This window comes from Musa acuminata, chromosome BXJ1-10, assembly GCF_036884655.1.
Source record: "Musa acuminata AAA Group cultivar baxijiao chromosome BXJ1-10, Cavendish_Baxijiao_AAA, whole genome shotgun sequence".
NCBI lineage: Eukaryota > Viridiplantae > Streptophyta > Magnoliopsida > Zingiberales > Musaceae > Musa > Musa acuminata.
The window spans coordinates 25281967-25304290 of record NC_088336.1 but is presented as its reverse complement, the minus strand read 5'-3'; the positions used below and the strand labels follow the sequence as shown (position 1 = coordinate 25304290).

The following is a 22324-nucleotide window of genomic DNA, read 5'->3' as shown; positions in this document are numbered from 1 at the left end:
TTTTAATAAAAATATTTTTTTTCATTATAAATCTTTGATCGCCTAAGTGGTAAATATTGCTCGTCCTTTCGTGTCATCTCTATATAATGTCATCGATGAACAACAATACTCTCCCCCTCCTTCGGCTATGCAATGCGAGAAGAGTATAAGTAAGCAAAGAGAATACTAATAACGATGGATGAAGTGCGATGATAAAATATATTTGTTGCTACGATACAATGGTAAAAATGGACAATGCTAAACAGAAACAACATAAAAAGATGGATGACATAAAAAAAAAAAAGAGTGGAAAAAGAGGAGGCCACGACGAGGATGGTGAGAGTGGAAGGCAGAGAAATATTTTTGTTAAATTAAAAAAAAAAACACATTATGTGAAAACTAATTAGGATGGTAGTTTTTAGGTAAAATATCCTTATATAAGTATATAAAATAAATTTACATAATATTTGAATTTTTTTCTCCCACCCTAACATTTTTTAGAAATGTCTTACTTTCATTCTTTAGAGTACGCAATAAAGATTTATTGGAAACTTTGGACTGCTAAAAGTATTTGTATTCGTCGCCAACCCCAATAGTAAGTAGCTATTGTCGCCCTTTGGTGATCCCAAATCATATGCTCCAAGTACTGAAATATCTCGATCCTCGCTGTCCTCTTAATAATTAAATCCTAGAAAGTTTGGAAGAACCGAAAGCAGCAAAAACATCACTGACAAGTTGGAGTTAGTCATGCCAAATGCTTTTGTCTGATGCTGATAATTGCAGATGCCCCTTTCCCACTTCGAATCAAGAAGACCGCATTAGATCTACAACTCATTCTTCTCCGGTGAGAAAACTCGCTATCAGAATCCCAAGGAAAATATGCTCACAAACTTTCAAGCTTTCAAGCTCAGACCACACAGTTCGTACCCTTGCCTTCTCGATGTTCACCCCGGCGAGGACGAGAGAGACAACTGAGATGCCACGTATCCAAATGGAAGCACCCAAAGCTCTGAGGCCCACCATGGTTCTTGATGTGCCATGGATGGCTCCCGAGACACCTACGAGATGGATACAAAACCTTTGTGGGCAGACGACGACGCCTCAACAAAACCCATTAACTGCGCGAGAAGATGCTATACTGACACATACAGTACAATAATCACATGACGGAGTTACACACCGATTGTTCATTCAGCAATGAATTCTATCACAAAACTGGAAGTCCTATCAGTGAGGCATTCAATCGGAAAGGACTGCTGTTGCGTTCATAACTTACTGAGTCATTGTGAACTTACTAATGCAAATTTAAAGTACGTGCTGTGGGAAGCCATTTCTGTGTGTGTGTGTGTATCTGTTGATAGAATGGCTTCGTTATTCGTTGAGATGATGTACATGCTACGTAAAAGGTGGCACACTAGTAAGCTTATTAGCTCTTACATCAGAAGAAGCATTAGGTTTACTTACTAGATATTTGTTCTGCCGAGAGATAGGCGGAGCAGATTTGTGGAACTGATGAGCCCAATGTAACGTTGAACGTGTCTTCGGTCCACTCCTCCTGCATGGCTCTGTTCAAGCGCGCTACAAATCCATGGTGCTTCGCGTCGCAGTAATTCAAGAAGCTCGCCAGGCGTACGTGGTCGTCGTCCTCCCAGCACGAAGCATTGAGCGGTGATACGCTGGTGTTGCGGGGCCTGATGGAAGGAGATGCCATGCCGGAGGACATGGCAACGTACTCTGCCATGGCGTCAAGAAGCGATCTCGGGGCCTCGCCTCGCCCATCCCATAGCCAGACCCGCGCCATGCCCCGTTGCACCGCCTCAGCCACGGCCGCTTTGACGTCGGCTGCCTCCATCACGGCCGGGCTCATCCGGACGACGAACTCGCCCGCGCTGCCTCCTCCGCGGACTGCAACCGTGCTGTCGAGGTCTTCGCCGGCCATGTAAAGTGTCACGCGGTCCACCGGCTTCCTGGGAAACGAATCGTCCGGGTAAAGGATGCGCTGCACGAGATTGCTGGAGGCGACGACGAGTCTGGTGGCGCGGTCGTTGGAGACGAACAGGAGGTCGAAGCGCCGGCCTGCGTGGGTGTGCAAGGCGGCATTGACGACGACGATCTGAAAGCCCTTGGCGGCCTCGTAGTTCGCCAACAGAGAGAAGGCCGCGACGACAAGGAATATGGTGAGGCCGACGAGAATGTTAGGGTTGGAGGACTTGGCCGGAGGGGGTCGAGAGTTGGGGACGGTGTTAGGAGGAGAAGCAAGGAGAGGCTGCTCCATTGCAGACGTAGATAAAGAGAGTGCGGCAAAATAATGAGTTACATCAACATATATAAGCTTCGCTACAACCGTAGTAATCTTAGTAAGAATGCATGAACAAGAGAACAGAAACAGGAACAAAAATCTGAACCAATCACTCTCACGTCCTATAGATTTACCGCCATGATCTTATCACCTCGAAAAGCTTGACCAGCGAATGGCTCGACGTGCGTTGTCGACTACGTACAGTCGAGGTACTTAGAGACGAGCGTCTTGAAGTATGGGAGCTGTCGTCGGCCAATACGTCTAGGGAAGTGGGGCCCGTTGATTTATGAGATATTGTCTTGTGTAAGGAGCCTTTGTGTGCCGCTCGTGATGCCATGAGATTTAAGAGGGAGAGAGAGAGAGAGAGAGCAAAGAGAAAGAGACCAGACATGGTGGGTTGATGGCCACTTACGTTTCCTCCTGGACATGAAGAAGAGAACAAAGTGCAGACACTTCCAATTACTTCACATCTAATCACAGACATCGCATCCGTGTTTAAGAAAAGCTTCATCGGTCGGACGACGAACACCAATCCCATCTCGAGATCCAATTATTTCGTCGTTCAGAGATGAAATCCATGCATATCCAACACAGTGTGTGACTGATCTCAATTTGAGGAAGACCACTAGTCGATTGGCTCTGACCAGTTTTGTCCCACAGGAATCACAAAGGAGAACTCGTTTCTTGTTGTCAGTCAGTGCTTAACCATTATGATATCTATTCCTATTGTTCGTCTTCCTTTGGTACTTAGGAAAAGTCCTCTTCATATTGAATTCCCTGTACAACTCGATCTTCTATTCCTGTTATGTCGATATTACGTATTCAATTCCTCATGCAAATTAGAAAGGGGAAAGCTTTTTGCGTGTGGCTCTACTCGCCGGAATCTGGTGTCGCTACGCTACGGTCAACAGCAAGAGACCCAAAACATCAGACAAGTTTGGGACCCATCCATGTTAATTACATGATTGATGAGACCTGTCGCTCATGCACAAGAACTATCTATGAGGCAATGGAGCTCATTGAGCCACAACATCTAGTAGCAGTTTGCTTGAAAGAGAATGAGAACCATCCTCGTCATTCATCGAGCAGCTGAAGCTTTTCCACCATGCAAGTTTTACTGTGTACGATTGGGTCATTTTGAGCAGTGCAATGGACGCTAACCACATGAGACTAAGTGTGCATCCTCCAGCATTCACTGATTAGACTATTAATTGCGTAATCTATTACTTGCATTCGTTGATTCAAAGCATGACATGGTACTGACTGAATCCATTGTAGGATCACAGAAAAGTAGTACAAGATGCAGTCCTAATCTTGCATAGATCGTAGCTCAGCGGTCGGCTCCACTTGCTTCTGCGTCATGCATTGACTACTGCTTCCCCTCAATTATTCGGCCATTGTCACTGCTAACACTAACTCATACGCTCATATCTGTGGATCTTGATCAGGATCTACGTTCCTTGCGAACCTACTGAGGTCGATAAGAGGTAGGCAGGCCGCGCAGACCTTTTCGGAAGGCGAGCCGCATACATCCTCCAGCATTCGATCGTCCCACTCCTCCTGCATGGCTCGATTCACGCGCGCTACGCGCAGCTGCTCCCCCGCCGCGCAGCAGGAATTGGTGCGCAGTGTAGCACTGGCGTTGTTCTGCGTGGTGAGGTACTCTACCATGGCGTCAAGAAGCGGTCTCGGCGCCTGGCCTCGCCCGTCCCAGAGCCAGACGCGAGCCACGCCCCGTTGCAGCGCGGAAGCCACCGACATCTGCACGTCCGTCGCCTTCATGACGGCCGGGCTCATCTGGACTACGAACTCGCCTGGGTGGCGGCCGTGGCTGACCACGACGGTCTCGTTGAGGTTTTCGTCGGCCAAGAAAAGCGTTATCCGGCGCACTGGCTTCCGAGGGAACGAATCATCCGGGTAGAGGACGCGCTGAACGAGATCACTGGAGCTGAGGACGAGCCTGGCGGCTCGGCCGTTGGAGACGAATAGCAGGCCGAAGCGGCGGGCGGCGGGGCTGCGCGAGGCGCCGTGGAGGACGGTGATGTCGAAGCCCTTGGAGGCCTCGTAATTTGCCCACAGGGCGCAGGCGGCGAGGACAAGGAAGATGCGGAAACGCTGGAGGAAGCTGGGATAGGAGGCCGTGGATGCAGGAGGGGCAGTTTTGGGGGCGGAGGTGGGAAGGAGAGGCTCATCCATCATGGAAAGCACCGAAGAATGTGATTGAGCTGCTCTTCGCTCAAATAACAACCGAGAGAGAGCTGTGGCTGAAACTTAGCTCGAATCATTAAAGAGAGAGGAAACGTGTGTCCTCGCATCATCAACAGGAAGACACTGCAGTCCTTCAACTCTACACCGAGCTTCTCCAAGATAAAAGAGATAAAGCACTCGCTTTCGGCTGATTTCTCACCTTTCTTTATAGTGGTCAATAGGGCCTTATCCATGGGGCTGTCCGAGTTGTTTGGGATGGCTAATGGCCATAGAAAAGCGTAAGAAGAATAAATGATTGGTGGCAGAAGAGCTGTGACGCCAAGTGTAATTATTGCCCAACCATGTGGCGCTCAAGGCGTCAGAGGACGAGTGGCCCGACAGCGTCCAATCGTCCAACCAGAGTAAGCACCACCACGTGACGTCGTACCTAACATGACGGTCACCGTTGGATCAATTCGTCGAACAGCTTCTCGGCAACGCCGGTGCAGTCATCTGATCAGCCTGTTCATGACGCCAGACTGAACTAAAACTCAGCGACTTCTGGACTTCACGCCATTGATAACATTACCCACGCAACTTCAAAAACATTTAGATACAAGAATCTCTCACATCAAAAAATTTAGGGTAGCACAGAACTGCAAATTTTGATTAGAAGGAATATATACGTACGATTTCTATAAATAAACAGCAACTGTCCGAATGCAAAACGTATAAAGAAGAAACTAAATGGTCAGATGAACAGTCCACATGCACTAAACACATTCAACAAACTCAAATTAACTGCCACAGTAATGAAAATTAAGTGCACTAAATTAAGTCCCATTATGTACAATAATACAAAGTTCAAAAGACATCCATTAAAACCATGTGCCTAAAAGGAAAAAGATGAAACCATGCACAACCAGTTAGCAATGTGCTTACCAGCAGACTGACCGTGATCAAACCTATACACTTCAACCTTTATTTCTTGACGTCAGGATCTTCCTATCTGTACAAAAGAAGGAACAGGGACTTATATCCCTGTTTCGATTAATGGAGCTGATGATGCTTTGGTGCATCCGTGGCTGCAAAAGTGGACACACCCTTGAATACAATTGCACCTGCAGTTCCCGTGCCACCCCCCCAACCCCTCACCGTATTTTACACTTAGAAATACCTATGGAGAGTTAGTATTCACAAATACGTGGTTGCTGTGAGGAACTGCTACCCTTCCAAGCTAGTTCCAGGTACGATGGTGTTCTCTGGCAGCCCATTACTGCTTCCTCGTGGACCTTCAGGTGAGTCGCCCACTGATTCAGTCATATCTTCTTGATGCACATCCACATGACTTGATGAAAAGAGTTCCTGCAAAACCTTCTCATCTATTAGCAATCGTATCCATTAAATGGGAAACAAATCCTAAAGGTTGATCAACAAAGTAAATTTGCAAGAAACGGAGTAACCACATTTCATCTTTGACTTCGTCATGATCTAGGACAGCGAAAACTTGACATACGAAACCGCAAAAGCACATGTCAGAAAAGGATGAAAAATAAGTTTTACCAACATCTAGATCCAAATGAACACGATTAACACTAACAGTCATGTCCGTAAGAGGAATCTTTTCTTTATAGACACCAGAAAATCAACCCTTGGCTCAAGGGATATAAACAAAGATTTAATAATATTCAGTCATCGAATACTATTTTATTTATTTGGTAATTTCAGCCACTGAGTTTTTATGGAATAAGGAAACAATAGAGAAAGTCACAAAACAGAGTCACGGAAGCGAGTTAAACAATTTTTTTGCATGACTACCTGCATGAATACGTATGCAGTTATACCTCAACAGCTCTTGCACAAACAGCTTATACGTGACCAAAATTAAAGGACTAAATTTTGGCCATAGCATGTGTCTAGTAACATCAATCATACTAACATCACGCATTCAACACAATATTGACTATCAGAAAAAGACAAAAAAAAATAAGCTCCTTCATATTCAATGCACCGTCCAGGACATCTAATCATTAGTTAGATCCTGGTGAACCCTAACACGCATAAGCTGAACATGTGAATTTATTAATTAACGACATCGGACATTCTCTGGTAGCTTTAACAAATTTGCTTATCAATCAATTCAATGCAGCTTATACACATCCAGTATACTAAGCTACTTCATAAGATTCCCAGAAACTTATTGATCTTTTACCTGATAACCAGCCTCCGCTCCCTCAGAATAAAAAAGAATGGGGCGGCATCTCTTATCTTCATTCATCAAGCTAGAGTTCTGGAAGTGGGCAACAAGTGCAGCTCTACCCTGGATTCTTGCATATGCCAGAGAGGCAACCTTCTCACTGTTAAACTTCTCCCATTTCTTCCCATGGAATGCCTGTTAAGTGTATAAAAGGGGTTTAGCAAAGCTTCCCAAGTTTACATGGTTTTGTTATTTGGTTGGCCTAGTTTACACTTCAAAACTTCTGTCTCCCAATCATTAACATTTCAGAAAGTAGACCTAACAAGAACTGAATCAGCAAGTAGGGAAACAAAACAAAACCAAACCTCATAAAAGGATATTATGTGTGCAGGAGACACCACGTTTATAAATGCATAACCCACATTGCATTTATTCTGCACAGATAAAATCAAATTTTGATTTAGCTTAAGATACTATTATGAAACCACCATTGTTTGAATTTTGAGCAAATTACCTTAAAATCTATTGGCAAGTACAAAAAGTCGTACGTGCCTTTGTGAGTTTCATCTATTGCAGCTAAAAGCATCTTCGAGGTGTACCTGGAAAGCAAGTAAAAACCAGATTAGGTTTATGATCCCATATAATTGGCAAAGAATCATGATAATTGAAAATTTTTCTAAAGATATACTTATTTGGAATGTTTTTTATCATTATCGTTGTTCGAGTGTCTTCCCCCTTAATTATTTTGTCCAAGTCAAGCTGATACAGCCTCTTGTCTACTTGACCACCATGATTGTCAACTCGCCGACTGCGGTTCCGATCAACTAGACCATCAATGCCGATGGAACTTAGGCCAGAATAAGGAGGACTGCGAAAGAGCACAGGCCCAAATCTCTGAGGAGGCATCATTCTCATATTGGGTGAACTATTATCTGGCATGTTTCCTGACATTATGCCTTGATTCATAGTGGCCTGAGTCGTGTTCATAAGTAAACTGCCACCATTTCGGTTAATCCCAGTATTTCCAAATGCAACTTGGTTCATGAAGGATGTCTCTGGTGACTCGGGAAAATATCCATACTGCCTCTCGAAAGGAACAACAGATGGAGCTGATCCAACAGGATGGTGATGCTGACTGTGTGATGACCCAGTGAACGAGCCATGATGGCCTGAATAGAGAAAGTTTTGCCCTTGCCCTTGTCCATTTGACATGAATGAATTTCCTGTAGCCCTAGACTGCCAAGCAGAAGACTGCATATTATCTGTGTAAGAAGCCGAGCTACCCCAGAGAAACTGTGGGCCAGTTAGAGTTCCAACTCCAGATGCATTCGATGTAGAAGGACCAAAAGAAGTTAAATTTCCTAGAGTTGGGGTCACCAATCCATGACCATGATCTGGGAAGGAATGAGATTGCTGATATCCACTTCCATGTATGGGACTCCCACCAGAAATTACCTGATCAGCATGGCTGGCCCTATTTTGGTCCTTTCCGATTGGAGCAATCTTAGTGGAAGTTGATATCATTGGAGGAAGTACAGAAGCTAGTCCAGGCAAATGATTATTTTTAATGGGGCTCATTGCTCCCCCACTAGGGGACTTGCTAAGAACTTGTAGTGGACTGTTATCATTTGGACTACTGAATTGTGCCCATAGACCTGCCATTCAAGAGGCACCCAGTTCAAATCACAAAATATGGCAAATGTAAAATATGGTGTTAAGAGTTGAAAAGAAAAAGCAAAGATGAACACTTGTATAAGACAATATAAACACAAAGATACACATGAATTTAGGTGCGTGTTACCCAAGTATACCTGGTGGTGAATTGGCGATAGGTGATCCCCCGTGGTGCCGATAAACTCTGGTCTCATCGTGTTCTAGCTCATGAGTCAATTGTTGCATTAAGCTGTTTAAAATATTGAGCTTTTAGCACTTCAGTACTAAATAATTCCAAAAAGAGTTTATGGAAAAAGCTACCCATGACAATAAGAAAACAATAAACCATCCAAGAATGAAATATATGCAAATTTAATGTAATAGTGCAAATTAGAGTGGAAAAAAAAATTCTACAGATCTTGGATAGCACTTCTCTCCAAGAATGAGATATATGCAAACACTAAAATCAATGTACATACTTCCTGCGAGCTCCACCAGGGCGGCTTGGTTCTAGCTTTATTCGCTTCCCAGCTATGTCACTCTTGTTCAATGACCGCAGGGCAGCTTCTGCTGCTCTGACATCATAAAACTCAATAAATTTGTGGTGCCGCTTGTGAGGAGTCTCCCTTATCTGCTCCAAACAATAAAAAACCGACACCTTTGCATTAGCCTCAGGTGACTCGTAACCTTATGTGAAAAACGATCTCTGGGATTAACAAATATAAATAAAACTTCTCACCTCTTTAACTTCCCCATAGGCACCAAATATTTTCCTAAGGTCCTCATTAGAAACGGAAGGATCCAAATTAAATATCACGAGAGTTCCTTGATTCATATCTTTGTCTGTTGGGTTATCCTGAAAATTACTAGAACAGATAATGACGAAGTAATAGAGAGCAAAATAGGTTACAGATTCTCCATAAAAAAAAAGAAAAAATATCCATATTGAGACCTTTGGAATTGAAAAATGTATGTCAAGCTTTCTCCGTCTTAAGGGCTTGTTCTGTAATGCACGCATGGCAGATCGAGCAGATCGTATATCATAGTAAGATATCATCACAAATCCCCTGTGTTTGCATGCCGTATAAAGACTTCGGATGTCCCCAAATTGCTAAAAACATGAAGCAACAAATAAATGTCAAGAGAGAGAAAGTCAAGAAACAAAGTTCTGGAATAGGAATGAGCAATAAGAAAATTACAATTTAGAAGAAGATTTCATAAGAAGGCAATAAACTAGCATGTTGACAAAATCAGACAAATTATTAGCATTGTGCATGAAACTTGACAATAGGTAACACGTTCTATGTAATCTTCAGCTAAACAGTAAAAAGCTAGCACATAATAGTCTAACCATTGCAGCATATCAATCGCTAAATGAAAAACGGGTTTCTATAAGAAGTTATTTCAGATCAATAATTAAAAAAACTCGCACATCAGTTTAACTGGTTTTCTCGAAAGGCTATTTTATATCACTCCTCCTACCTACATTGTATGACAAGTCATCTCTGTCTTTATTTGCCATGGCTATGAACTTGACTTTTACATTTAGGTTGATAGCAAGATTTCATGTCATAATAAAGTTACTCTGCATCCTGGGTGACTAGGATTGCAGTCACAGAATAGCCTCTTTGCTAGCAGGGATAGTACACTAACCCCGCCCAAGCTCCGGATAGCCTTGTGCATTAGGTTGCCTCTCTAGGGTTAATATTAGGTTAGCAGCAGGTCACAAATTTGTCATCTAGGGCTTTCTTGATCTCCCAAGTTGTGCTCTTTAAACAATCCAGCTGCAATGACAAAAAGCTTGAACATGATAGTATTGCTGAAGATGATGATTTGGAAACAAATTATATCCGTAGGTATGCCACATCACACTAAATGTTGAAACTAGCACTTGGTATATTTGCTTAATAGACCAAGATGTAGCATGCACTAGTACCACAAGGGACAATATTTAAAGGATTCACCATGTTGCAGCATTTTTTTTATTGATAAACAAACATGAGATGAATAGAGAAAACCAACAACCAACATTCCTATATAACGTTATCTTCATAACAGAAAGAAAATAACTTATTTTATAAACTTAGTGGTTCCACATAACAAAAGATATAACAAAAATAAGTTAGCAATACTTCCGACACCAATACAAGTAGTTCAACATTGTTATTAGCTTTAAAAGATATACCAAACAAAAGTAGTTCCACATTGTTATTAACTCATAGAAAAAGATAATCCTTCAACACCAATTCTAAAATTTTACAACGCTTTGCATATGACAACAGAGAATAGGTAACCTAATCTTTCTAAAAATTGCTTCTATATTAGTAACATTAGAACAATTGGGAACTTAAATTAACAAGACATAAACCAGGAGAAGGAACCATTTTCACAGTTTTTGCACAGAATTCACTACATGAAAATTAGCAATACGTGCAACTACAAATTAAGCTACATATAAGCTGAAGCAGATTGAAAACAGAAAGTTATGCAACAGAATTACAAACACTTACCTCAAAGAGCGACCTCAATTCAGAGTCTTCAACATTACTGTTGATGTTACGCACAAATAGAGTTCTCGAAGGATGCTCTCCATATGGGTGTTCCCCGGAAATAGTCCCAACACCATTAGGAAGACCATACTGACTAATTCCATTGCCTAAAAAGCCATCAGAGATGTTTGCCTTTGCAATACCAACCGTAATGCTTTCTATAGGATCAGAATCCATTTCCATGCCCCCAACACTGCCAAAAAGATCATAGTCTTCAAGTTCATCAACTTGACTAGGCAACCCATTAAGGTCGAAATCATCCATTATGCCAGACAAAAGGGCTTCTTCATCATCAGGTAACAGGATCCCAGTCCCATGGAGGTCCAGATCATCCACACAAACCTTACTCTCCGCGTCATTGTTTCCCTTTTCCAGTTTGGAAGATGCATCAAAAGTCCATTGAGCACCGATGTGTGAATCTGCAAAATTCGCTGAATAACATAGCATTAATAGAGTTGATTTGAATGATATAGCCAAAAGTCAGTAACCATTAAAAGAAACAGCATACATTTTTCATGACGAAGTACTGGTAATGAGCTTGAGAAAAGGCTAACATCACTTGATCCACAGAGCGTATTGGATCCAGATGGAATGTCCCACGCATTTTCTGCCTTCTTTGGAGTCTTCACCGATAGAAAATTTGAGGAAACTATGCAATAAGATCAAAAGTGTATGATCAGTTTTGTTCTGCTACTGTTGAAAAAGCATGATTTCACTTCTACTTACCTAAACAAGCTGAATTCTCCGAAGTTTGCTCCATTGATAATTTCTCTACAATTGCCATGAAGAAAGACAGCTGGTAAGAGAGAGAATTCAAAAGCAAAGGTTTCACACACGCAGAGAGAGAGAGAGAGATGCTACACACTTTGTATACTACATATTTCTCGACGGGAAAAAGGCACTATTAGAGGACCATGATAAACAAACTCCATGTAGATATTTCATGGTTTCAATTCAACGTATGGACATTTCATGGTTTGTTCATAGAAGGTTTATAAGATCGTTCCAACATAAGAATTCTTCAGAACATCAATTGACATGTGTAACACCATGATTGATATCATAAATCCACGCTGAAATTATTTCTTTTAACTTCATGAAGCCACGAACCACACAATTGAATTCCAAAACCCCGTCAGCAGCATTGACAATAAAAAATGACAACAAGGAAGACTAGTGCACCAATAGTCTATCAAAAGCATCGACTCATAAATGATAGTGCAATCTTATTCAATCAGCAACAAGCAAGAATCCAGCTAAGAATCCAGAAGAGCTGAAAGGGGGATTCGAATTAAAACAGAATCCTATTGTCTTTCGGCACATCTTCTCCAAATCGTAAAGGATAAGAACCCTAATAATCCCCAAATCCACCCATCTCTCACATCCTAGCCAACAGAAGGTCCAACTAGTCCAATAAAAAGAGCGGAACCCCTTACCAGGCGACGGAACAACTCAGAATTCGCATCGGTAACACCCAAAATTCCCTCGGCACGTAGACGAAAGCCTGGAGCGCACTTCCGCCGATTCCGACCCAAATTCCCAGCAAAACCACTGCGATGGCACCCAAAAAGATCCGCCCTAATCGGCCGAAATCGAGAACAAAATCCACGACCCAGCTCCGCTGCCTCTATTATTGCGGCCGAGGTGCGTCTCCTCTCCTCCCTTCGGCACAAGGAAAACAGAAAGCGAAAGCGATGATCGCAGGAGCAAATGATGGAGAGAGAGAGAGAGAGAGAGAGAGAGAGAGAGTCTTATTGGGTTAGTGCGCCGTGATTCAACCGTATTTTAATGGACTTGGCGTCCGTTGACACGCACCCCTCTCCCCTCCCCCCACCAAACCTGTTACTTTGGCTTGTCCCTTCTCGTTCCTCGTCTCTCTCTCTCTCTCTCTCTCTCTCTCTCTCATACCGCCATTTCACCTTACATCACGATAATACTATATGCATAGGATCGATGATTTGGGATGTCGTTTCCCTTCGATATAACACATGACTTGTAGCTGATGCAGTACGATAGGAATCTAATAATAATAATAATAGCTATTGGTTGTTGACGGTAGAGTTGATTAGTGTAATCCTCTCAATTAATAAGGCCGAGGTGGTTGGGAACAGTGTGACGCGCAAACGCCTAGCCTAATCTAGTCGCTTCGGGGATTATTTTATGGTTAGCAAGGTGGCTGGGGCGCACGAGGGTTCGAATGGGCCGAACCATGGCCCGTATGGGAGAGGGCTTAAGGGACGCGTGTCGGCTTTCGGATGGTCCTGATCCGCTTGCGTGTTGGTTCGGATCGCCGTTCCCTATACGGCATTGTCGTGTGTGTGTGATCAAGTCAACCACGGTGTCAATAATTGATGGATTCGAATGGCGACGATCCAACCTGGCGCTCACGTGGAAGTAAAAATGACGAGATCTGTACATGAGAGGGTCAACCACGAAAAATGAGCGATGAAGAGAGTCGCTGTGGAACAGTGGGATGCGTTTTTGTCTCAGCGGCGCTGTGGGGTCCATCGGGTTTGTCTCTAATTTAATTTTCAGTTTATCCGGAAAAGTATCCACTCGGAGCCGCCGATTCCTGCCACGCAACCTCGGCTTAACGGGTCGTCGGCTAGCCAAATAAGACCACCCGGAATTTGCAACCGTATCCCAGTTGATGTCACCTTCAGGTTAATCTGTATCTCCCAAAACCATAATTGGGGACGTAGCTCATATGGTAGAGCGCTCGCTTTGCATGCGAGAGGCACGGGGTTCGATTCCCCGCGTCTCCAAATTACCTAATAAAATTAATATTTTTTTGCAGCAAATTATTTGGAATGTAGGAAAATAATTATAAATAAAAATATATATAATCACATGCCATATGTCTTCGCTTCTCCCCAGCGGCACATGATACCCACAACAAGTGCATTCCGCGTTCACCTGAATCCACTCCTCCATATTGAATGCCATCACAAAAAGTGTTGCAGATCTTTTAGCAGACACTGATACAGAATGTCGTCTCGTTGCCCTGCTGCCGTTTAGATTGTATGAGGCGTTCTGCTGCAGAAAGCCTTGAGTAGGTTGCTAATGGCAACTATTTTTGTACGACAGCACGATGGTCGGCTAAGTACGATTTGACGTTTCGTCATCTCTCGGTGTTCACCGACAGAAAGCCCCCCCTAATGAGACAGTGTTCTACTTTGAGCTTTGGTTGGGACATGAAGTGTCCTTTTTCTGTTAACTTATTGTGACCTTTGTGACGAAGAATGGTTTATTTCCTGAGGTTGATGTATGTCTTATATGAGACGAGTCGATCGTAATTTCATGCACAATTCAAATATGATTTTGCAAGTAGCCCTCTATTTCGGGCCGGGTTTCCAGAGGCCCATTACAGCCCATTTTGCAATCCAGCAAGTATGAGCGAGGAATCTGAGTGGGCGTGTCACATATCCGTCCCACGGACCCTCTAATCGTACGCGCCGCTTACACCTGCGGGGCCCTTAGCTGAGGTCACGCTGACTCCTGCACCCGTCGGCCCCCACACGGTCATGCCCGCGAGAAGAGAGAGAGAGAGAGAGCCGCACTGCAGCGTGGTAAATTGGCGGGGGTTCGATTTGGTGGTCGGGGAATACGATCTCCGAAGAGCATAAGCAATGGAGCACCTGTCATCATAAGAGGCGAGGCGAGGCGAGGAGATCATGCTGGGGAACCGCGACATCGATTACGGCCAGCGACGACAGCGGCAGAAGCCCATCTCGTAGGCCTCGAGCTCGGTGGTTCACCGCAGGTGCGACTGCCCACGCGTGCTCCGTAGGCCTCGCTGTCCCCCCCTCCCCCCCGGTCTCCTTCCTCGTCCACCCCCCCACACACACACACACTCAGTCACTCTCTCTCTCTCCATCCACTGCAGACATTATGATGACAACACCGCACCCAAATGATGATGACCGTCCCCCCTCCACTGCCCCCGACACCAGCACATGAACCCGCACACCGTGGCAACAAATAGTGATCGCCACCATCTCCCTCCCTCTCCGTGTGTCCCCTCCGGAGTTCCCGAGCGGGTCCCCGGGGACGACGCCTGCCATCCGACGGCTGCCTGTTCCGTCTCCGATGATCCGACGACAGGCGTGTAAGGAGGAGCAGCAGCGAGAGCCAAGGGTGGGGGCAAAAAGGTGTCGACTTTAAATGGTTGGGGCAGGCAGGCAGGCTGTCGTGTTGGATGGAGGAGCGTCACGCGCAATCAAGTCGAAGCTCGCGCGCGTTCGCGCGCACAGACGCACATCCACCCCCGTTTGCCTGCCTCCACGCCACATTAATTGCTCTGCCTCAATTTTAATGAAAGCGCAGGAAAGAGATCTCCGCTTTGGAAGCTCCCATCATTAGCTACCTCGGAGGAAAGAGACACCCGAAGACGTAGATATATAGGAGGCGAGGGAGGGAGGGGCAAGGTGGCTTCACAGTATCAGCCTCCCACCGTATCCCATAGGCCTCGTAGGCCGTCCAACTCCCTCCCCTGTCGCTGCTCCAGCTTCTTGTACTTGTGATCTCAGCTGACTCCTCTCGCGTTGCATCAGCCCGTGCAGGAGCCACCACCTCCGTAGGTCCCCTCTTTATCTTCTCTGTTGCACCAGCAGCCATGTGTTTATCGTTTGAGCTTTGATGCACGACTTCGTTTGTTTCTGCTCCCTCTGCTTTATCTTCTGCTTCGCGGCTCGACGGCTGTTGAATTCGATCGTTTCAGCTTTGAATCCTTCGTTTGCAGGACTGCGGGAACCGAGATCAGACCGGTAAACATGCCGTGGTCGTCGATGGCTGCTGACTTCTACCTGAAGCGCGTTCGCTTTGTCGTCTTCTTTCGTGTCATAGTGTAAATCGCCCTCTCTGTTTTCCACCGCAACTCTCTCTTGAAGTGCGTTCGATTTCGTGTTTATTCGGTGAATTAATGGCAGGTGAGTTGGAATCTTTGTTGGCTGTCGGGTGGTTTGGTCGCAACCTGTGTGAAGAAATTGAGAATGCACATTGAGGCAAATCTGAAGAGATACCGAACATTGGAGAAGGCTGGAGAGATCATAATGAGTGTCAGGATCATTGCTTATTCTCAATTGTTGCAGGTTTGTCAGGTAATTCCATAGTTACTGTGTCAAAAAATACTTGAAGAACATGTTTGATTCTCTTCTCTGTGTTTGAATTACTCTTACTGGTTGTCCTCTGGTTGCAGGCTGAGTACTTCCGCCAGTTGCTCAAGCCTGTCACGTAGGTTGAGAGCAAGTCGGTCTGTTCTCTTCCTTCTTCCTCTGTCACAGAAGAAGAGCTATTCAATAGAAGAGACACTCCATAGCTAAGCTGTCTTTCCTTCCTCGAAGTTGGCATCGAACAGGAAACTCTGCTCGGGAGATCGTGTTGCTTGCTCTCGCCATCCTCTGCTCACTTTCACCAGATTTCTCCCACAAGCGACAGCACCATGCAGAGGAACCCGAGATACTTAGCCGGAAAAGTTCCACTTGAGGACGGCTACGGCTTCGATTCCGGCGCAGGCGCTTACTACCCTTACGGCGGCGCCCCTGTTGCAGGGCACGAGCACCGTGATTTCCCTGCCCCGCTCAACAATATCGAGTTCCAGCCGTCGGAGACATGCCCCAAGAACTTTGTCATCTTTGACCAGACACGTCACAGGAGCCGGGTCATGTTCCACCCTTCGCTGGCGCACAAGTTCGGCTCTCCCGGCTTCGACGCCTACGGAACTCACGCTCACGACGCCGGCCAAAGTGCGCACAGGGATCACGACGAAGAGACGGAGGACATCGACGCGTTGCTGAGTTCGGAAGAAGGCGAAGACGACGACGTGGTGAGCACGGGGAGGACGCCGGGCAGCTGGGCAGGCCATTCCCCGGACACCGCCTGCTCCTCGCACTCGAAGTCCGCTTCTTCCAGGAAGCAAGTCTCCGGGACCGCCGGCAGTAGCAGCGGCAAAAGGGAGAAGATGAAGAAGATGGTGAAGACACTCAAGGGCATCATCCCCGGTGGCGATCGCATGGACACTCCTGCCGTCCTCGACGAGGCCGTCAAGTACCTGAAATCTCTCAAAGTGGAAGTCAAGAAGCTGGGGATGAAGCACCTCGACAACTGAACGCGATCCCTCCCATTCTTGAGGCGACGGAGAAGACGATCGAGTTCCAGTTTATGTTTCTATGATTGGCAATGGCACAGCAAAGCCATGCTTTGCTCGATCTTTCTGAGCATGGCGAGCGGTGATTGTTGGATGCTTATTTGCTCCTTAGGAATTGCTGTGATGTGGGGCAAACGAACGCCCACTCTACTGAAATCGTGCATGGTTTGCTTTTGTACTCCACCTCTCCTCTTCTCTTCCTTTTTCGATGAACTGATCCATTACCATACCAAACCAAAGACTGTTTGCCTTTTGGAATCTCTTCTGGTAGTGACGGATGAATGTCTATTTAATGCCGTCATGGCTCACAGATCAGCTCCACTCCTGTGCGCTGCTCACTGCAGTTGACTACAACAGGAATCGGATAAGTGTTTGAGCAAAAGTCTCACCGGTGGGCACTTTGCAAATCTAAACATTATCTTCTTCGAGTCATTTGGTGGGCGTGCAGCCAAAAAAAGATCTAATCTTGAGCTACGAACTGAAGCATTCAAGTCAGTCATCCCTTCACGATCAAGTGTACATGTTTACGAAATAGGTGCTCCGAATTATGTCACTCGACCTAATCTGCTCGAACACCTCATGGAGTCGATATGTGCTGCTGCTCCAAAACAGAGAGCAAAGTTAATATGTGTACTACAATGTACATGGTGGAGTAAGCGGTGATGGTTGCAACATCAAGTACTCGGAGGAAAAGGGGAGATGCGCAGTGTCGTCGATGGTGGAAATTAATGCTCGCGTTGCCTAACATGTGCAACAGATGAGGACGACTATTCGCATCTCTCGTGCTCGGTGTATCGGCGAGCGACGAAAGGAAAGATCATCGGGTAGAGCAATCGATGGTCAAACACAGGAACGAGGAATAGCCGCAGGATGTTGACTGTCACATGTGATACACACATCAAAAAATCAGCTATGGGATGATCAAAGGCATGGAATTGCGATACTCGTACAAATGAAGTCACTTCTTCTTGTGATGGTTCACTGTGATTGCTGCTGTGTTCTCTTGCCTGCTCGCTTACCCGATCTGTTAAATTACGTGGTCCAGTAAGATATATTATAGATATTATTAGATTTTATTGATCAATAAAAAAAAATTCATATTAAAGTAGGATACCTTATGAGATAACATTGATGGGAGGAATTCTCCTAATAACTTATCATGGATCCTTTGTTCTCGTCTATAAATAAATAGGATCTTTAGGGGCTAAGGGAGCATATGATAGACAGTACCTCTAAGGGTTAAGTGAGTGCGTTTGAACAGCATCTCAGCAATTAAGAGATTAATATTTTTCTCTCAATCTCTCTCTCCCCTAATCCCCTAATCCCCTAATCCATCAATCTAAGTGGTCCTATGAAAAGATAGAAAGAGAGAAGAAGAATCTAGTTTTCTTTGCATATCCTTGCAGATTGATATTTTAGATAAAAAAATGAAGCGTTTGTAGATCAGATAAAGTTTATTTTTCTGAACAACAAGAAAGGTACGCATCATAATATTATCAGATCCAATTTATTTGATTTTAATTTTGATATAAAATTTTTTTCGAGATAGCATAATTACATATTTTATGTCCTTCTCTCTGTTCCTACGAGAAGGAATGGAAGAACGAATCCGGGACAAGCAGTTTTAGGAAATATCTACTCGACAAAGCAAAAGAACAACAGAGCTTTGGATTTCTTTTCTTAACTTTATGGCGAGCTAATTGCAGACTTATTCTTACAGACCAAAAGTATGTATGTGTGTATGTAAGAAGAAGAAAAAGAAGATGGGAATAGGAAAGAAGAAATGAATCGGTTGTTGGTCTATTGAGCTCTTCAGCTCTTCTTGGAGCCAACACTTTCGTGTCTACCTTCCGACAAAATGTCTACTCCAGGACTATGTGATCTGAGTTCTCTCTCTACAACTCGGCGCACCTCGCCGGCGCGAATCCCAGCCGGGAATTCTTCAAGTCGTACGTGATGTGGAAGTTCTGCTGCTGGTTATTGCCCAGGATGGAGATCCCCCGCTGCGGCGTCGGCAGGATGGCGAGACACATGATGTCCTCCGGATCCAGCCGGATGAAGTAGTTCTCCTTCGGGAAGTTCCACATCGCGCCGTCTCCGAACAAGATCGCGAATTCCGGCAGCTCCACCTTGGGTACTCCGGATACATTGTAGCAAGGATTCAGCACCGGGAAGTCTGCCACCATCGGGTACTTTACCCTCTTGACGATGGCTTCTCTAATCTTCTGATACGCCGGGTCGGCGACGTAGCTCAGTATGGTGCCGGAATCGATGATGGTCCCGCCGCTGCCGTCCTTCGCCAGCTCCCATGTCGCCGGTGGTATCTGCAGTGCCTCGCCGCCGACGAGGATTGCTTTAATCTGGACGTAGTAGAAGGTGTCAACGAGGTTCTCCTTCCCGGTGACGAAGGAGGTGTAGTTCAAGCCCGGGCGGCCGAGCAAGCTCGGGTCCTCGCCGAAGATGAGCTTGCTGCTGACGCTGAGGTCGCTGTTGCGGTCGACGAGGCAGTAGGAGAAGGTGTGGCCGTAGAGCGAGCGGAGTTGGGAGGAGAAGGAGAGCGGCCCCCGGCCGAGGCCCAGGAGCCCGGCGGCTCCGTGGAAGAGCCCGCGGTTCCAGTGGCCGCACCCGAAGATGACGTCGTCCACGCGGCGGAACTCGGCGCCGGCGCCGTCCGGGGCCGTCAGGTTCATGGTGAAGGTCTCGAGCGCGAGGTCTCCGGTGGTGTTGGAGCTGTCGCCGTACCAGTAGAAGTAGGGGCAGGGTTGGTCGCGGCCGCCATTAGCGGCGGCGGAGCGACAGGGCTGGGGCGGGTCGGGCGACGAGACGAGGCCGCAGCGGGGGTCGGCGCAGCTGACGTTGCGGTAGGAAGAGGAGGCGGCGGGGTCGTAGACCGGGCCGTGCTGCTCGAAGCAGTCGTGGCAGGGGAGGCACTGGATCCAATTCAAGTCGCTTCCGGTGTCGAGGATGAGGGGAAAGTGGCGCGGCGGCGTACCGACGAAGACGTCGATGAAGTACTCGCCGGATCCCAGGGTGACTCCGGACTCGACCATGGCCATCAGCTGCCCGCCCTGTTTCGGGTGCGTCGCGATTGCCGTCTTTCGTCCCATCTCGGCGACGACCGCGCGGTGTTCAGCAGCGGCGGCGAGGCGGGAGATGGCGTTTTGGTTCTTCCGTTCGGTGATCCGCCGGAAGAGGGTCCCGATTCTAAGGGCGTCTTTATTGGCGGAGTGCTCCAAGGATTCCTTCTTGGTCCTGTTCGGCGCCGCCCAATCCCTTGTAGACCGGTGCTTGAGGTGGAGCCTCAAGGCCTGCGCCGCCCCATCCTTGGCGCTTTCGTTGTCTTCCACCCCTCCCCGATCCATGTTATCGTACAAAAATCCTTGCTCATCTTTGTTGGGCGATCCGCCGGCCGCGTCAAGGTGGTCGTCACAGCCGGACTCCCCGGCGGAGGTGACGGCGTTGAAGCTCAAGTGGGTAGGCAATTCGATCCCGGGGAGCGGAGATCCGTGCGTCGCCGAAGAACTCCAGTTGTAGAGAGAAGCTGAAGATCGAAACGGTTGGAGAAGACAGCAGAATAGGAAGAGGTGCCATGCTTTGCAGGAGGCCATTTCCAGAGAGCAAGCAAGGGATAGAAAGAAGAAGAGGAGGAGAGATCTATTAACTGCTTTTGGATCTTTGCAACAGTAGGATGTTGAGACAAAGGAACGAAGAAGAAGAAGAAGAGGAAGAGTAGTACGTGATGCTTTCCTCTCCCGTCTACGACTGAGAATAAGAAGAAGCTGTGAACTTTGAACAGAAATATAATACGATGAAACACGCGGTTTGTTGGTCAGCAAGGAAATGGCGGAGTCAGACCGGTAATTTTCTGGCAAGTATCTCAATTAATACTATAGGAATGTGATCCAATATACATAAGTCCAGCTTTTGGTGTCAACCTTTGAATCTTCAAAGGCAACAGCTGAGGAGCTTTGTTGACTTGGTCATGGCAAACCGATGACCACTGTTCTTCCTGTGCATGGAAGTCCACCAGGTGGCACAGGTGTTCATCAATCCAATTGCGCAGGGAGTGACGAAACGGCATCGAGTTGGAAGGAAGGATGGAGATGCAGGCGATGAAGCCGGTGGTCATATGTCGGGCGACCTGCAGCCGGTGGTTCACGTCCACGTCGATGTGCCCTTCCGTGGACGGCGGAAGTGTGCTTCAACTTGCCTGGTGGCCGGTGGGGTCGGGTGACACAAAACATGCATAGAATACACCAAAGCTGGTAGGTTTTGAACCAGTCATAATAGACAAAATTAATATATATATATATATATATATATATATATATATATATATACATGATATCTTAAATCCTAAATTTCTCAGCCTGCTTAAGAATACTATCAATTAAACTGCAATGATAATAGAATTCATGTTGTTGACGAAGAGATGTGTCGTGGCTATTATGATAATATAATTCATATTGTTGATAAATTGATATGTCGTGACATAATAGAATTTATATTGTTGATGAACTAATATATCGTGGCTGTGATGGTCCACGGGTCGGGAGTCTTCAGTCGGCTGAGTTGATTGCTGAGGTTGATCATGCCCTCAGGACGGGGTGCTGGCACCAGAATATTGATTGGTGTCTCTCGGTCGAGATGCTGGTTGGCAGCTCTTGGACGGAACGCTGGTTGGTAACTCTCCATTGAGATGCTGGTTGGTAGCTTTTAGTCAGAACGTTGGTTGGCGGCTTTCCGTTAGGATGCTGGTGGCTCAGGGGTGGCCGCTCTCTTGTACAGATGGCCCTCATCGGGTGATTACCGACTTTGGCCCCTTAACGAGTAAGTGAGTGCTTGGTTGGTTTGTTTTGCCTTCCCTTGGGCCAGATGCCGGTCATGAGTTTTTATACTACTGTACGAGGGTCGACCATATGCGGGTTTGGCGTGATAACCGATCCTCAAGGGGTGAGATGATACCTTTGTGCGACCGCCGTCCCGAGATGCACGGAACGATGCCATACGATCCGTCCTAAGCTTTCCGGGATGGGACGTACCGATGAGCACCTTGGTATAGATTTTAGCTCGGCATATGAGAGTGTTCCTTTTGCTGATCTGGCGATGGCGTGACGTTGAGTGTGACGTGGCTCGGACCTAAAATATAGTTTATTACATGTATCGCATAAATCTGAACTCTTATGCGACTAATTAATTAAACTATAATGCTTATGCCTTATCAAAACTGCAAGCAATGATTAAAACATCCACTTCATAAAAGCAAGTTTTAAGTGCTGTATTGGAACCCAACACGAGAGAGAGCTTTACCTCTC

At 46.1% G+C, this 22324-nt stretch overlaps 5 protein-coding genes and 1 non-coding gene across 8 annotated transcripts; 2 read left to right on the top strand and 4 right to left on the bottom strand.

The window, feature by feature from the left end:
- Positions 1-626: 626 nt before the first annotated feature.
- LOC135595004 (uncharacterized) lies at positions 627-2291 on the bottom strand. Its single transcript, XM_065085505.1, has 2 exons — positions 1444-2291; positions 627-1037 (listed from the first exon to the last, which is right to left on the bottom strand). The coding sequence occupies exons 1-2, from the start codon at positions 2252-2254 to the stop codon at positions 811-813; spliced, it is 1038 nt and encodes a 345-aa protein (XP_064941577.1). The 5' UTR covers positions 2255-2291; the 3' UTR covers positions 627-810.
- A 1412-nt stretch (positions 2292-3703) lies between these two features.
- Positions 3704-4474, bottom strand: LOC103969751 (uncharacterized). Its single transcript, XM_009383402.2, has one exon. The coding sequence runs from the start codon at positions 4472-4474 to the stop codon at positions 3704-3706; it is 771 nt and encodes a 256-aa protein (XP_009381677.2).
- An 804-nt stretch (positions 4475-5278) lies between these two features.
- Positions 5279-12600, bottom strand: LOC135583573 (protein MEI2-like 2). Of its 3 annotated transcripts, none has more exons than XM_018819648.2 (13): positions 12301-12600; positions 11591-11660; positions 11373-11513; positions 10826-11283; positions 9268-9426; positions 9055-9171; positions 8795-8946; positions 8474-8565; positions 7351-8317; positions 7177-7261; positions 7028-7096; positions 6678-6857; positions 5279-5830 (listed from the first exon to the last, which is right to left on the bottom strand). In XM_018819648.2, the coding sequence occupies exons 2-13, from the start codon at positions 11646-11648 to the stop codon at positions 5690-5692; spliced, it is 2619 nt and encodes an 872-aa protein (XP_018675193.2). In that variant the 5' UTR covers positions 11649-11660; positions 12301-12600; the 3' UTR covers positions 5279-5689. The 3 variants fall into 3 exon arrangements, with proteins under 3 accessions (XP_018675193.2, XP_064943074.1, XP_018675192.2); XM_065087002.1 differs by having other exon boundaries at positions 10826-11295; positions 11591-11635; positions 12301-12599; XM_018819647.2 differs by having other exon boundaries at positions 10826-11295; positions 12301-12592.
- A 956-nt stretch (positions 12601-13556) lies between these two features.
- TRNAA-UGC (transfer RNA alanine (anticodon UGC)) lies at positions 13557-13629 on the top strand. The gene has a single exon. It is a non-coding gene; the product is annotated as a tRNA-Ala (tRNA).
- A 1078-nt stretch (positions 13630-14707) lies between these two features.
- Positions 14708-17267, top strand: LOC104001031 (transcription factor bHLH144). Its single transcript, XM_009423207.3, has 4 exons — positions 14708-15440; positions 15606-15710; positions 15793-15963; positions 16062-17267. Exon 4 carries the CDS (start codon positions 16305-16307, stop codon positions 16968-16970), a length of 666 nt encoding a protein of 221 aa, XP_009421482.2. The 5' UTR covers positions 14708-15440; positions 15606-15710; positions 15793-15963; positions 16062-16304; the 3' UTR covers positions 16971-17267.
- Positions 17268-18661: 1394 nt separating this feature from the next.
- LOC104001030 (aspartyl protease family protein 2) lies at positions 18662-20792 on the bottom strand. Its single transcript, XM_009423206.3, has one exon. The coding sequence runs from the start codon at positions 20615-20617 to the stop codon at positions 18905-18907; it is 1713 nt and encodes a 570-aa protein (XP_009421481.2). The 5' UTR covers positions 20618-20792; the 3' UTR covers positions 18662-18904.
- Between the last annotated feature and the right edge of the window lie 1532 nt (positions 20793-22324).

Bases quoted from the DNA above. Each gene is read 5' to 3' on its own strand.
- LOC135595004 (XM_065085505.1), bottom strand. From the start codon at position 2,254: ATGGAGCAGCCTCTCCTTGCTTCTCCTCCTAACACCGTCCCCAACTCT. The intron at 1,038-1,443 runs GTAAGTAAACCT...TCCATCTCGTAG, and splicing joins CTCGGCAGAACAAATATCTA to GTGTCTCGGGAGCCATCCAT.
- LOC103969751 (XM_009383402.2), bottom strand. From the start codon at position 4,474: ATGGATGAGCCTCTCCTTCCCACCTCCGCCCCCAAAACTGCCCCTCCT.
- LOC135583573 (XM_018819647.2), bottom strand. From the start codon at position 11,648: ATGGCAATTGTAGAGAAATTATCAATGGAGCAAACTTCGGAGAATTCA. The intron at 11,514-11,590 runs GTAAGTAGAAGT...CTTATTGCATAG, and splicing joins GGAGAATTCAGCTTGTTTAG to TTTCCTCAAATTTTCTATCG. The intron at 8,947-9,054 runs GTGAGAAGTTTT...TGTTTGGAGCAG, and splicing joins CCTATGGGGAAGTTAAAGAG to ATAAGGGAGACTCCTCACAA.
- LOC104001031 (XM_009423207.3), top strand. From the start codon at position 16,305: ATGCAGAGGAACCCGAGATACTTAGCCGGAAAAGTTCCACTTGAGGAC.
- LOC104001030 (XM_009423206.3), bottom strand. From the start codon at position 20,617: ATGGCCTCCTGCAAAGCATGGCACCTCTTCCTATTCTGCTGTCTTCTC.